The 15,928-nt window shown below is 36.4% G+C and overlaps 1 protein-coding gene across 6 annotated transcripts in view; it reads right to left on the reverse strand.

Annotated features, from left to right (window-relative positions):
* RAP1GDS1 (Rap1 GTPase-GDP dissociation stimulator 1) overlaps positions 1–15,928 on the reverse strand; it is a 94,268-nt gene that overhangs the window by 22,943 nt on the left and 55,397 nt on the right. For 5 of the 6 annotated variants that reach the window (XM_026847440.1, XM_026847441.1, XM_026847439.1 and 2 more), the window contains one exon: positions 3,656–3,802. The exons of the other annotated variant lie outside the window; for it this stretch is intronic. In XM_026847440.1, the coding sequence (XP_026703241.1) occupies positions 3,656–3,802 (147 nt within the window). The remainder of the gene's footprint in view (positions 1–3,655; positions 3,803–15,928) is intronic. 6 annotated transcript variants of the gene reach the window in all.

Here is a 15,928-nt window from a genome sequence, read left to right on the forward strand (position 1 = left end):
TTTTGTCAAGACTTGTTTCATTCAAGATCAGGCTGCGAGCAAAACCATTCATAAATGTGCGATGCATGTTTCATTCCTAGCCATACGTGCAACTTTGCATTTTAAGAACTAATAATGAAAAGCAGGGATGAGCTATTTGTGTCTGATTGAATTCAGGTAGTAAAGTACAATTATGATGGAGAGAATCAAGATAATCAGGGCTGAAGGCAAAAGGATGCATTCCATCAGAAAAACATCTCTGATTTCTAGCAAAGCAATTAAAAATCAACACTACTTTTAATCTTAAAAAAACTGCAAGAGATGCCAAAGCTGAGTTTGTTCTGTTAATACTGTAGTGACTAATGAAATTATAAGATACCAAGGAGACAAAAGAAGAATTGAGAGACAGCAAGCAAAAATAATTCCTGAACACAAGCAGACAGCACAAGAACCTTGTAAAGGGAATCTTAGTTTTAAAGCTTAGGCTACAGTGTTACGAATGGAGTTAGAATTGCAAGCCGAGTGTCCAGAATCGGGATGACTTACAAGAATGCTCTATTAATTTGGTTTGTTTAGGAAAAGAATGTGTTACTTGTAGCTGCTCTTCAGTTGCCATTTTTGTAAAACTCATGTATAAATAAATAGTAGCTATTTATTTATATAAATAAAATGTATTTATTTATATAAAAATAAAATAGTAGCTATTGGAAAAAGAGGGCAATAAGTTGACTGGGAATGACAAACTGTTTACACTCAAAAAAATTTACATACTCTTTGCTCATAAAATGCTAAGAATTAGAAAATATTAGGGTGTTCACAGATAATTAGATGCAACTAAGAAACAAATGTGCTTTAATTGTCCTTATCTGGATAGCTAGTACAACTTAAAAGAGTGCAAGTCATTAAAAGTGGTAAAGAAATCTTCACAGTCCCCACCTGTAATTTTGTAACATAGCATGCTAAGCAGGTAAAGATTATATAAGCAAGAAAAGAGAAGGTAGGAGTGCTATTTCAAAGACTGAAACACTCCCTTCTTACATTTCTAATATTTTTCCTTTTATTTTTGTCCAAATTGTTTCCATAACTACAGACAAAGCAATCTGGGAACTCTAGGCTGCAATCCCATGTTCCTCATCCTTCAGAAAAAACAACGCAGTGTTTATCTTCTCTGTAACACAGGTTCAAGTCTTTGCAAATAAATCCTGAAATGGTACCCACTAATCTGTGAGCACAATTAATTGTGAGGGCAAGCTGAGTTTTCACGTTTAACAGGTCAGCAAAGAATGGCATTTGCTTAGAATATTATCCACTTGATGCCACAATGCATGGAAGGGGTTGTGAGTTTATATTTGACATTGACTCTTATCTTGAAAATTTACAATGGTCCACAGGTGATATTTTTAGAGCAGGTCACAACTATAGTACAATTGTACTTGTGGCTCTTAAAACTAGCAAGACAGGTCAACTACCTGTGTCTCCATTCACATTGCTGCAGCTACGGTCACTGAATCTTCTTCTAAAAATTTAATTCTCTAACTCTTTTTTTTTTTTTTTTTAAGTATTGATTTGGCAGATTATTGGGGCTTTAATTAAGTGGTTGACCCAGTCGGTGAGCAAATTCACAATGAAACTACAGGACACAGGTCTTATGCAGCATACCCATGGGTGCTGGGCCAAACAGGAGCTGGGTACCTACCAAAGGGTCCTTTCTCATGGAGACCACCAAGTATGTGGGGTAAGGTGAGGGTTTGGTAAGCCCCCAGCATTCCTCCCTGATGTGGTGGTGTGCACCGAGATCCAGGAGCCGGGAATAGCCCTGGATTTCTGACTTCTGACATTGCTTCAGTGGCTCCTGTGAATACTGTGTCAGTTCGTTAGTTCTTGCAAGATGAAAGATGTCATTTAGCAGAGAGCAGCTAGTGAATCCTCCTAGTTGTCACTGAACTACACAACTGCTTTATTGATTGCATCAGAATAAGCTATCTTACTAGATGGAATGAGTCATTTATTCAATGTTCATAATAGCTGAACTGTTAAGAAGCTGCTTGTTTGGGAGATTTATCTCATAATTAGTTTTTCTAGGGAAGATCTGCTGGGAGCTTGGTCACTGAAGCAAAACTGATACAGTATCTCTACACAGTGCTTCTGGACTCTTCTGTCCTGAGCTACCAAATATAATGGCTGCTCATTAGTCTTTAATTAATCCAGAGGATTCTGGTAGTTTAGAAATGAGAGTATCTATTTGCTCCAAATATTTTAACAAATAAAGAAAATATGGAGTTAACACTATGAAATGTAATAAAATGTGACACTCATGCAGACATCAAGCAAAAAAGTTCCCGAAAACTGTGTGAAATAAAGCAACCAGAAAGTTCCTATTTAGAGAAGAAGTACTGTAAAGAAGTATTCTTAGATAATATTAGGAAAAGAGGAGAAAAATAAGAATGTAAGAACAAGAGAAAGAGATGAGACACATAACAACTGATATCTGGAAGTGGATAAGTAACAGAGCTGAGAGCTCCAGAGAGATGACACAGAAAGCACACAAGGAAACTATGCTAGAAGAGATGATACAGCGGATTAAACATTTATACAGTAAAGATTTTAAAAGAAAAAAAAAACAAGTTAAGCCTATGTGGACCATCCTGAAAAGTAGAAGAGTTTTGGGGACATAGGTTTGGAAAATGAGTTACAGCAAGTGATAACTTTAATGAAATAGTGAGGAGCTAATAAGGAAGCTACTTCTTCCTAAGATAAAACATTACAGTTCAGGAAATGGGTGTGATTGATTGAAGAAACAATGTGATTAGCTAACTACATTTGCAATCTGTGCCATTACAAGTCAGGGGAACAGCCTCTATTTAGCTTTCCTCATTTATCCCAGTTTTCTTAGAGATTCGTATTTTGAAAAACTTGAAAATGTGTGAATGCTGTAAAATATGCTTTGGCATATAACCATGCTTGCGTGCAGAAGCAAACTAGGTACTAAAATATCAGTATGTTTGTACAACTAGTGTAGAACACTACTTTCTTACCCTCAGCGGTCAAGGATTTCTCTTTTAAGATACTATCTTGTGTTTTTGTCCCAGCCCCTAACATCTCTATTTAATGGGATAAAGAACATAAACTTATAATTTGTAGACACAGAACAGCATTGAACATACAAGTAAATGATTGCCCATTTATCTTAGAAGAAAGTAGCGTGATTTTATATACATTTCACAAGGAGAAAAACGATTAAGGCATACAAACCCCCAAATCATCAAGACAACACTGCATGCCTGCAACAAATTAGTCTTACAGTGTTGTTTGATACTAAATGAAAGATAGAGAGGACTTAATGTAGCCTTCTAGTTTACTTCTGTAAATCTGTTTTTTCTAAAGTGTATGATACATCTCCATGTATTGCTTTTAGACAAAGAAGTAAATCACAGGTGTTGATTTTAAAACTTTATATGATATGCTCTATGGAATTGCATCAGGAAGATATCTAATATTTTTGGGAATATAACTTTACTGAAACAGAAAACTGTATATGTGAATTGAGACACTTGATCTTTTCAGAATAACTCAGGGTTAGTATCCACAATGTAAATCTACAGTTGACTTTAACTTTTATATTTTTGATGGGGTTGTTCTCCTGGTAGACATAAAGCAAATTTTCGGTGTTGTTTACCATTCTCATTGCTATAGTTCATCAGCATGCCACAAAAGACAGTCAAGAGCTTCTCACTGGCTGGATCTGTTTTACTGCACAGTGACCTTATATGGTCTACTACAATATGTGCACCACCTGCATGGTCAACTGCGTTCCTGCCCTCATCTGTAAAACAAAGAGTTACATTTAAAAAAAAAAAGAAATGAAAACCCACCGTAGAGTCCCAAACATAACAGTAATCATACAAAGCTACAAAATGAAGTTTTTAAACAGAGTGAATTCATTCCTCCAGTGTTGTCAAATTCATAGAGAGAGATGCTTGAGGGCCAGACAGTTTTTAGTGCAACAGAGCTAGGAAAGTGAAAACACCTACAACAAAAGGGATTAACTACCTGGCACTAATACCTTTGTAAAGAAGTTCAGCATTTAAGGCAGAGCTGCTGGAGCTGATAATATTTTGAAGATACACTGGGTTTTGCCAGAGGGAGGTTCTGAGCACTTTCCAAAGCCTGGTCCATACACCCTTGCAGACCACATAAATTACTATTATCATTATGCAGATTGAGAAATTGAAATACAGAAAATAAATTGCTTAGGTTACTTAGAATGGGGAATAATATGGACAAAGCAGAGAGAGGTATTACTTCCCAGTCACAAACTTTTCCTGCACTCACTGCCACACACCATGTTCTTTGTACTTCTGTACCTGAAAATTAATACCATTACCAGATTCTTTTTGTATGGCTGAAAGAAAAATTCACTCTGCATCTATAAAAGGCTACAATGTTCTGAGGTGTCATAAATAACATGCCATAATCTTTGTATGGAACCCTTTCTGTATAACAAATCAGATTTCATGCATTGGTGTAGGAATAAAGGAAAAATTGGCCTTCTATTACAGTGATTGACAATACCGCTTCCTTTCCCGGCAGGCAATCAGCAACAGACAACAATCAATAACCTAAATTTCAGGGTTTCCAAAAGGAGAGACTTTCAGGTGAGTTACAGTTGGTATCAACTGGAAAATCTGGATGAAAACAAAACCTTGAGGGTAGTCACTAATGCAAAAGTTTTGCAAAATGAGAAAAAAACAACCCTCTCCTCAATTTCTTAATGGCACCAAAGCAAATCTCATTCCCTTGTTATTCACCACTCAGTCATCACTCCTCTCTCTCCCCATCATATGTGGTAGTCAAGCTACCAAGTTTTCCTCATTTGCAATGTATTCAGTATGAAAACCAAGGTCGTCTGCATTTATAGTATGATCTTCCACTATAAAGAGTTCCAGAGCTTTGCAAAAATAAGTTTCTAAATCTTCCAATTTGTGTTAATACTATCTATGAGACATATATACCTCTTACATACTATATATATATATATATATATATATATATATATATATAATGAGTATTGTATATACACCTATACTATATATATTCATAAATATAAATATACATATATATGGGGGCAGATATAGGGACTTCAGATAATTTGCTAAGTGGAGCTGAAGGAAGAAGTGTAAATCTTGGTGGATCTTAACTATTAAATTTATTACCAGAGTAATAAGTGTCTTGCAGAATAACTGAGATAATGCAACAGAGGGAAAATGTCACTCCCATGACTGTTTCCAGCTGGGCATGATCTCAGGACATCAGGGGACTGTGTGTCACTGCAGGTATGTATATTCCATTTTGAAAAAAGGAGACACTGGAATCTGTTTACAGTCAAACAAGTTCACGATAAGATTCTGTGTCAAGGAAGGACTATAAAAAAGGAGAAATATAAAAGAAATAAATCTCTCACATCCTGGATGCAGTGACAAATTTAGGCATAATGCTGAAATGAAAGGGAGTCCTACACCGAAATACAGCAAGACAATACAGACTGGCATTCAGATTCAGTGCTTACATTTACCAAAACAGCAGAGAAAAAAACCAAGAAAACCCCCAACTTGACTTGAATATTCCAGTATCCTGTTTTATGTATCCTCCTCTCATATTTTCTATTACAGAAGTTATGCAAATACATGATTTTGACTCACAAAACAGGTGTGCAAAATGAAATATTTGGGATCAGATGGACTAAATGTGGTCCTCAAATTACTATAATGCAATTGAAAATAACAAACTAAACCCATGATAAAATTAAGCTTGAGATAAGTATCAGGAGTCAAGCTTGTTCCTGTGTCTTGATATGGAACTGCATATAAAATATATAAGCAAAGAATAATAAAAAGGAAGGGTCGGGTGAGGGTTTGGAAGCAAGGGTTAAAAAAAAAAAATCAAAAACCAGTTACAAGCCAAGTTCCTTACCTGGATGGAATCTGGTACAACTCCACTGAAAATAACTGTGTGATAGATTTTCATTTGTTGTAAGATATTAACTCATATATTCTTTTACTTTAATTTTCTCTGGTTTGTCAAAGTTACGTATCAAAAACTGCTTTAAGTACTTAATAGTCTCTCACTTCAAATACATGACAAAAATCTTTTCCACACAATATATTTGTTAGGTAGATAGATAATCAGCTTCCACTGTGCCGACAGCAAAAGCGAGGCAGAAAGACTCAGAAACGAATCTCACTCCAGGAAATGTCACTCTGTCTCTAAAGTATACTCAAAAAGTCAGGGTAATATGAACTTCAGGATGTCTCCCAAGCAGGTGGCAGGCTTGGACGTGACTACATAGGCTGGTAGATTTGCAAAAGAGATGCCTTAATTGAGTTTGTTGCTCTACCTCTTTCCCACGCTAGAGCTCACCCTGCATAGCTGCTTCTCTGCCCCAGGCAGTTGGGTGAAGAACAGACCTGGGATAGTGCTATAATTAGGATCTCCTGGTGCTGCCTCCTTATGCCCAAAAGGATTAACTCAGCTCATTAGTGCAGGGCCATAGAGAATCCTGTACCAGATGTAGGTGGAAAATTCTGAAAGTCCTGACTACCCACTCCAAGCTCAGGCTATATTGTTGCATCCCCAAGCAAAAAGTGTATTTCTGACTCAGAATACTCCATGTACTTATTACTCACTTCTCCCTGCTCTGTCGCTAAGAAACAGATTTTGCACACAAGAATACTCACTGAACTCCAAATCATTTACAGTCAAAACAAGACCACAGTATGTTGCTATGTCTTGTTCTCAACCCAACTATTACCTTGCAGTTCAGCAGCTCTATGAACTCCCACTCTTAACGTGCTTTCAGCCTCCCAGAAGCTGTGTTGAAATTTTTTTCTGTGACCTTTTTAAATAAACATTTGCTATTCGTAAGAGATCAGTGATTGAACAGTTTAATGAGAGCATTCACATTTCTGCTTAAAAATGCTTCACTACAGCTCATAAAGGGCAATGCTGTTGTATAGTTTCTTTTTTTTAAGTACACATAATACTGTTTAAAGATGACAGAATGACAACCCAAGAGACCAGAGGGATTTTTTTTCCCTACAAAATGTACAGTAAGATTTATTACAGAATGAATTGTTACTTCCACAATGTTCTTTAGCCCAATGCAATGCAATCATCTCTAAGAATTAGTACAGCCTCTTTTTCTATCCTGATTTACTCACAGGAGTTTTATGCAAAGCTGAGTTTTAATGTGGATTATCAAATTACCGTGACTGCTCACGTTCCCCTTAGGAACAGAGTCTTGTCAAATTTCCCCATGGTTCAGCCATGTCTACTCCAATGGATGCCCAATCAAAGACCAAAATTTTTGTAGTGCATATGATTGGTAGGTCTTTAAAATGCAGCACTTAAGAGTAGTTTCAATTTCCTTTTCCTAAGATGTGCTTGCATAATTTTCCCTTGACTTTTCTTCCCTTGTTTTCTAAACCCTAAACTAAACCACTAAGTCCTAAAAGGTTGACAAGAAACAGCTTAAAGTATGGAAACAACATAAAGCATAAGCTATAAGCAGCCACTGAGTTATTTCTAAAATACATGCACCAATAGTTTGACTTTAGTCACCACTAATGTTATTATTTCTGGAAATATAGTTACATCAGGCAAAGAGCTGTGCCACAGTAAAGGCAGATAGCAGAAAATCTTTCTGCAAATAACTCACATAGTGTTCTTTAATCTAAACCTTAAATTAACTTTGTTGGTTTCATATTGAACCCTTTTTAACTATAAAGTTTAAGCTCTGCCAATCCAAATGACATTAAAGAAGCAGATGCATCTCACACAGATTGGGACAAAAACATTAATGTTCTGTTAGGATACAGAGCTGTGTCTTCACAAGAAAAGAACCAACACAGTTTCAGACAGATCTAAAAACTCATGTTTTACCCATTTTTTAATTAAGTTTAAAAATATATTGGTCTGGTTCCTCCATTATTCCAAACTTTTCTCTTTGTCATCTCTAATATTTAAACTACAGTTAGTAGTCTGTTCTTCAGAAATGATCCTGGTCCTGCAAAGATGCACTCTGTTAAGTGTGTATATGGTGAGTAAACCCACAGGCTGGTAAAAATTACAATTCTGATGATGATGGCATCATAGTGATTTAAATAACGACTAAGTAAAAGCATAGAAAATTATGTTCAGTATGATAATGTACTGAATGGTTGTTTGAAAGTCTGTCCCATTTTTTTGTCACAAAAAGGTAAGGTATGAACACTCTGAATTACCTTTTCCTATGATATTTTTGCATCATGACTACCACAGAGCCACTGCTGTCTAAAGAGTTCTTTGCTAAATCTTTGTTACTATATCTTCATTCTGAAATGTGAATTTTGTGTTTCACAATATGATTTTATTAAATATTTCTCAGTAGGGGCCCTATACTGGTTTGCAGACTCAAAATGCACAAAATAGATTTAACCTTTAAAAAGCACCAGAAATCACAAGTTACCATGTTGTTATAATGTTTATTATCTATGTAGGATTCAGAAAAATACACCCGTTTCTCAGACAATCACCTAGAAAACTACTTGACAGCACTTCTTAAAAATTATTTATTATTTTGGGCTTAAAATTTAAGATTTGTACTTTGAAATGTTCTGCTTTTGTCTTCAACTGGAAACCTGAATTCTCCTTTCTCCAATTTATGTTCTACAGAAGTTTATTGGTGTAAATAGTTGTACTGGTATTAATGGTGCAAGTCAGAGAGGGAAATGATGAGTTGTATGATCAAGGTCCCTTATTTGCATAAACCAAGCTGCTAAGGCAGCATCTTTTGGTGGCGTGGAAAAAAATACATATTTCCTTTAAAATTCTTTTACTCTGCAATTGGGTATAATGATCAAATAATTTAAATTACATACTGCCATTTTACTTTCAGTGCTTCATCTTTATTGCATTTGGCTACAGTTCTTGGCTGCTTTTTGACCAAAGTATTGTTTAGATTAGACCAGTGTTTTATGGATAACTGTTTTTTAACTATTATTTTTTTAAAGATGAACCAATTTACAGTTCCAAGGGGTGAGGGGAAGAGTTCTTTCTACATGTTTTATTTTCCTCTATTTTTTAATTAGGTCTTCTTTGCATGTGTTTTTGTACTGAGGCATTCATCTGCTCCTGCTACTTATTCTTTCACCTGCAGTCATAATCTTCTGTGATATCAAACTGGCTGCTGCAGAGGAAATTATGATGTAACATACAGAAAATTATGACCATGCATGGGGAAAAAACAGCAAGAGTAGAACTCCAAGGGAAAAAAGGTCCTGCTTACAGGTTTCTTCTTACTAAAAAAATAGAAAAAGAAAATATTCAAAAATCACTGTTAGGGGAAAACTCTTAGCCAGTGTAAACCACACTTTCTGTGTAGACATTAGGAAAAACATTGCTACTTATATAAACTGGGAGTTTACCTTTTTTTTTTTTTTTTCTCCTGTCTGGACACTGTAAAGATAAAACTTTTAATGCAGTGCTGTCAGTTTTAATACTTGACCCTACTTTTTATCTTCAATCTATTTGTGCATGTTTTTAAATTGCTGGATTCTGGACCCTGTCAATTATTTGACTGCAAGACTACAGACTACAACCATGTTACAGAATACAGCAGCGCTGCATTAATTTTGTTGGGGTTTTGTTTTTTTTTTCAGGGAAAGTAAGCTTCATGTAATTATAGTGCGCTATTATTGTTTGCTGTTTTTTCTATGTCTCTGTGCTTTTGTCTACAAGGCACAGGGGACAGCAATACTGTGTTGAGCTTCATGTTTTAATAATTTGAAAGATAATTTTTGGGATTGCTCTGCCTATCTTGTACTGAAATTTATTTTCCCTTTATTTAATTCCTTCAGGAATTATTAGACTGATTACCAGAAGTACAGTTTTACTTACTTATTGATTAAAATCAATCAATATATTCTTAAAATGTTTGCTTTATGAAAAAAAAATCTTTAATTAGTCATATCAATGACTAATAGGATATCAACGCCAACAAGCCCTAATCTCTCTCATGAGTATCATGGGATGTCTTTTGTCTACAGTCAGGAGTTTGGCAGAATGTTTGAAGGGATGGGTAAATGTGCCAGCATCACAATCTACCTGATGTTATGCTGAGGCAGCAGTCAAATGCAAGCCAGATTCAACTCCACAATTTAATTCCAATAAAATTTGCTTATTTTTCATATTTCTCTTAAAAATAATTTCTTTCTGACTTCAGACAAAAGAACAGTGATGAGTTTACTGTTTAAGACTTTTTAATACTCCACTTCCATTCTACTGGTGGACCTAAGACTTTGGTATAATAGCAGACTTCTTTATCAGCAAGAAGATATAAAACACCACTAGTCTCAGTATTGGCAGGTGATTTTTTTCTGGATTCCAGGGAGATTTGAGTTTTAAAGTGTAGTAATTTCCACCACTGAATTCTATTTGAAAATAAAGCAGCCAACTAGTGTGAAAAAGTTCTACTAGATATATAAAAGTCAGGTAAAGGCCCTTGAAGTTGAATGTAGCACTTCCTTCTGCCTTCCTTTTCATGTGCAATATGCTTACAGCAGATTCTTCAGCTGATTTTATAACTCCTTAGTAATTCCACTGCAGTCAAACAAATTACGTTTATGAGAGTATAAGTCAGAGCTGAAGCCAGCCTATGCTTATTATTTCATACAACTCAAAATAAATCATGGAATTCAATTATACAGTAAAGCATCAGGCAGTTTCTCTACACTGGTAAACAGGCATTTATAGCATCTCATGCTATTAACAGAATAAACCTGCACACAGCGATTAATTTAGAATTGTTACTCCCAGGCCTTGAGTGCACTTTCGTCTCTCTGAAACTCTCCAACAACAAGGGTGTGAACTGAGCATGGCATGGTCACAGTCCAGTGCAGAACAGGGGCTTTCTGCTGAGTGCTGCTTGAAAGGAGCTTGGCAAGAGGCTTAGCCTGGTGTGTGAGAGGGGTACTGCTAGCTGAAGGAGCTCGAAGGAGCTGTGAGTCTCCACTGGAGCAGTGTCAGAAAGTGTGTAACCCATGAGGAGTTGGAGTAGGTTGGGAAAAGCCCGAAAAGTGAAAAACAAAACCAAACAAAAAAAATCCACCATAAAGCACATCTGCAGGTCCTACTAGGCCCTGGGAAGAAAGAAGATTCAGAGAAGTATGAGAGTAATTCATGGAAATATGAGAAAGTAACAAGTGGTGCTGGGATTTAGGAAAGGCTGGGGTGAGTCTTGGGCTTGGGGTCAGTGCTATCCCTGCCCCAAATAGTGAAGCCTGGGGGTGCCTGAGAGGACCTGGCCTTCTAAAGGAACTCCAAGAAGCAGCGTGTGGGCTGTTGCTTCTCAGTGTTCAGCATGCACAGAGGAGCTGACCTGTAGAAAATTCTTGTATCTAAAAGATTGTAGGATACAGCCTGAGAGAGACCAGCAAACTGTTTTGGTTTAGGAAATCTTTTACATCCTTAGCAGAAAGCAACCCACTGATTTGACTGGAGGGCAACTAGCAATGCATCACAGCCCACACTCAAAAAGCCAAGTGATGCCAAGATGTGGTTGATAAACTGGACACTGTCTCAGGTAAGCGACTCTTTTTTTTTCAGGGAAATGTGAATGCTGGTGTAGATAGGGTATTCAAGGCATCCATCCTGACTCCTCAAGACATTCTGCTGGCTGGACAACTAACCAGACACACAGCAGTCTCAGGATCAAGGAGGCTTAAAGACCAACTTTGTTGATACACGCTGACACCACATGTGACAGGAACACATCTTTGTTAATGCTAACCATCTTGCTGTTTTCTGTAGTTTTACCTAACTCCTTCCTCACTGCCTTCTATGAAATACTTAGGCTGCAACTGCCTCTGATGGGCACTGTCTCTTGATTATATTAGTGTAGAAAGAGCTTTAAAATATCTCCAACTAAACAACCTCCTGGTGCTCTGGCTGAGACATTCAAGAGCTTCACTGCATTAAGGGATAGATTTTCACTAATTTAGTTCTTTGTCAATAATGTCCAATTTCTGTTTCTGAGAGTTGCACAGTACTCCTTAGATATGAACACAACAAACTAACTGAATTTAGGTGGTTTGCATGTTGTACGTTAACTCTATGTGGTTATTGCACTGTATGAAATACTATATAAACCAGATGCCTGTGTAACTATCATGTAAACAACTAAAAGGCTTGGCCAGTGCATATTGGCCCAGAGTTGTGAAAATCTGCAGAACTGGACCTGAAAGTACAACAAAATTATATTCTACGTTATTATTTAAAAAGCTATGATTATAGAATTTGACTTTACTAAAACACAAGGTTAAAAGGGGAAGAACAACGGCTGCAAGATTAACAAAAAAAAATTAATAAACACTTCCCAATTATGCATAAGCAATGATTAGCAAGATAGTAACGGATTCTTTCCGTAATTCGTTTGATGTTTTTCTACCATTGCTGATTTAGTGACAATTGATATTTCTAGACATATAACGCCTACTCTTCTAAATAAAGTAGAATAAGCTGGACACTTTGGCTGTGTCTATACACTCAACTAACAAGCTGTGCTTTGTTTTCTGAGGGGGTCGAAAGCATTAACATGTGACTGTAGTTATCTATAAATATGAATAATTTCAAATATCCTAAAAGGCAAAGTGAAAAAAGACATGAAAAGTGAGACTGAATTAAAAGAGTGAGTTTCATATCCTGTATTGTTCATTTCATTGTTACCAAAATTCTGTAAGCTTTTCTTCCTGATAAGGAATTCTTTTGGTGTTCATAAACATTAGGGGAATTCCAAGTTTTTGCCTTTCCTATTTTGTTTAGCTTTGAAGTATGAAGAAATAGCTTAATCCTTAACTAAAGTTTGAATTCTTAACTTGCTTTGAGGGTGGCAGCAAGATCTAGTGAATAAAGCAGGATTTCTTTCCAAGCCTACTCATGACCTTCTTTAAGACCCTGGAAACACCTTTCATCTCTTATATTTTTTTTCACCTTTTTCTTTTTTAAATTTCCTTGTTGCCTATGGCTTCTATTTTGACTGCAAATTGAGCGGGTGTCTCTGAGCCTGTTGGAATATGAGCAATACACAAACTTTACAGACTGTGATGGAAATGCTGGAGGGGGAGAAAGTAAGGAATCAGAAAAAAATCTACTTTGTTACTTAGATTTTATTTTCTTTGTACCTGTACTGGCAGAATTCTGATCTACTTATTCTGCTTATTAAAATAATCTTCCTTGAAAAAACATAAAGAGGAAAAAAATTTGCACTGCAGAAAATAAGCAGGACCTATCATACCTATACTCTTTAAACCAAACAGAAAATCAGGCCTCATACCTTCTTGAAGAAGGAAGAAGTTGCAAGTCTATGGTTTCTTTTGCTTGTTTTGTTTTGGTTTTTTTTTTTCCCTGTCCTGCCCTGCCATGTGGGTTTCTGTTAAGTTTTGGCTTATGTCACGATAATTTTGCCACTTGTTTCAGTAAAATTACTATTTAGAATGTAAATTTTAAAAAGATTAATAGCCAGAGAATGAAAATTTATGTCTCATATCACATCTCACATGGCTTTTTCTGATGCTCTATGAAGACTTCCTCATCATTTGATTCCATTTAGGCCAGCTAAAGGGTAAGTAAACTAGAATAGTATTGTTTAACAGCTTCCTAAGAACATTCATGATTAATTGCTTATAAGTACTAAATATTACTGTGAAAGTACATATTGGCATGCATACGGTATGCTTAGTTTCTAGCTGATGCAATACTTGTGCTGCAGAGGATTGGAAAAAATACTGCATTATCAAGGACTTCTAACTAAAAAAGTGCTATAGTTTTCTAAGACTCTGACATGCCTCGGAAAGGTCAGATCTAAAGGTAACACACTATTACTGTACAAATAAAAACTAGAATTGTAATTCTTTACAAGCTGTTCTAAACAATCAGTTTTCAAGCAACAAGTTAAAGCCTCTGGTCTCAATATCATGATACTGCTTGGGAAACAGCTTAGTAGGTGGCATTTGCATTTGGTAGGATCTAGTACAATGAAAAGTGAAAGACACTGGTAAGATGCTGTCTGGCTGCATGAATCAGGATGACCTTCATAAAAGTGATTAGCCAGAAGTGTGCCATTATCAACAGCAGTTGTGTTCTAGCATTCTGCTGGTTTTCCATATGGTACTGAAAAAGGTTATGCCATTTTTTAAAGAGAACTGAATTTGACTTCTTTCCAGTATGTTTAATTCTTAAGCATCTGGCTGTCTGCTTTAGATCCTGAAATTAACCTCATCTCCTGAGAGGAGATGTATGTAACTATACAATGGAGTAGCTTCTTATTTTTGTACTTAGCCTTTCTTAGCAGATCTCTGCAAGAGGTCTGTGGATCCTTAGAGGATGGGCAGCTGAGTATACAGACTTTATAGCACATGTCAGATCTTTTTAACAAGAAGCAGTATACTGTTCATGGTCTGGTGTTAAGGCTGGGATCAAGAGAGATCTGGGTATATGTGAAAGGCTGCATTGCTGAAATTCAGCAAGGAGTCTTGCCAGCAATACAAGTAAGACTGGTTAGATAACAAAGAAATGTACAGCCTGGGAAATGAGAAAAGGTTCCAGTAAGTTTCCTGCAGAAAAAGGTAGATAAGCAGCTGTCAGAGGAGAGCCTTTATAGAATGAGTAGGTGTTTTTAGTTTCTTTCCAAATCTACAGCTGTTGTACCTAGGTTGGTGGTTTCATGAAGAAACAAGATTGTGGATGGGTGCAAAAAGCAATAGCTTTGAGATTCCCCAGGGAAGTCTCTAAGCACTACCATTAATGAGTATTATGGAAGGGCAGAATAGGAAATTTTTCATTTCCCTTACAAGATATATGGACAACTTATTTCCCTTCAATAGCTTTCAGAATATGTAGGTGCTCTAAACAGCAAGAAGGAACTATTTTCTAATGGATAAAAGTCTAATCTCAACTGAAGCCAATCTGAATGAGTCCCTCTAGTCTGTATAAGTACTGAATCTGGCTCTAAATATCCTATCTTTTCACTTCTTACAATGATCACTTATGGTATAATAATGGTAGCTTATATGGTGTGCTCAATGATATATAAAACCACAGGAAAACAGTTTTAAACTGGTTGACAAATGAAAGTGTGTAACAATCTACTGGTGGAAAGATCACTGAGATTAAGGTAGCATGTGCATCACAAACTTAAAAAATACTGTGAGGCTATTATCTGCTAAAAAAATACTACTATTTTAATATAGCATCATCCTCCATTAAATTTCTTGACTAAAATTTATCTGATTGGTCTGATCTTTCATTTATACAAACTGCATTGGTGCGTGGCACGTCAGAGTGGGATGTCTTTCTCCTGCATTCTCATGTGGGTCTTGTAAGAAGGCAGGCCTAACTTGAAAACTGTGGTCTCAGTCTCCCTGTCCCCCAAGCACTCAATCTCCCCCATGATTCAAGTCACCCCAGTCTACTGAGAAAGAAGCCAGCAGAGAGCTGAGGGGTGTGTACTAGCCATCAGGTTGTTCATGAAGTGATCACAAGCTGTCATTGGGATAATGCTGTTCTTTAGCTTAATCTCCCAGCTTCCAGAGCTGATGGTAGCAAATGAGTTTTAGGCTTTATCTACAGCAGAATTAAGCATTCCGCTCTGACCTAAGACACTGTTTTTTGTAGCATGAACCATGTTACATTAAATATAACCCTTCCCAAACAATGGAGATAAGATCTTCATGTTGCATGTGGAACCAAGGTGCAATGGGAACTTAGAAGAGTTTTGGATGTATGCCGTATTAGTTTATAACATCTGCACATCTGTAACAGCCCTAAATGAAGAAATTTATGAAAGAAACAGCACTGGGGAGAATGGCAGATGGGGCTGTAAAGACAGACAGTAGGAAAGCAGCTATAGTTTGATTTG

This window comes from Athene cunicularia (assembly GCF_003259725.1).
Source record: "Athene cunicularia isolate RWA chromosome 4 unlocalized genomic scaffold, athCun1 chr4_part2, whole genome shotgun sequence".
Taxonomy (NCBI): domain Eukaryota; kingdom Metazoa; phylum Chordata; class Aves; order Strigiformes; family Strigidae; genus Athene; species Athene cunicularia.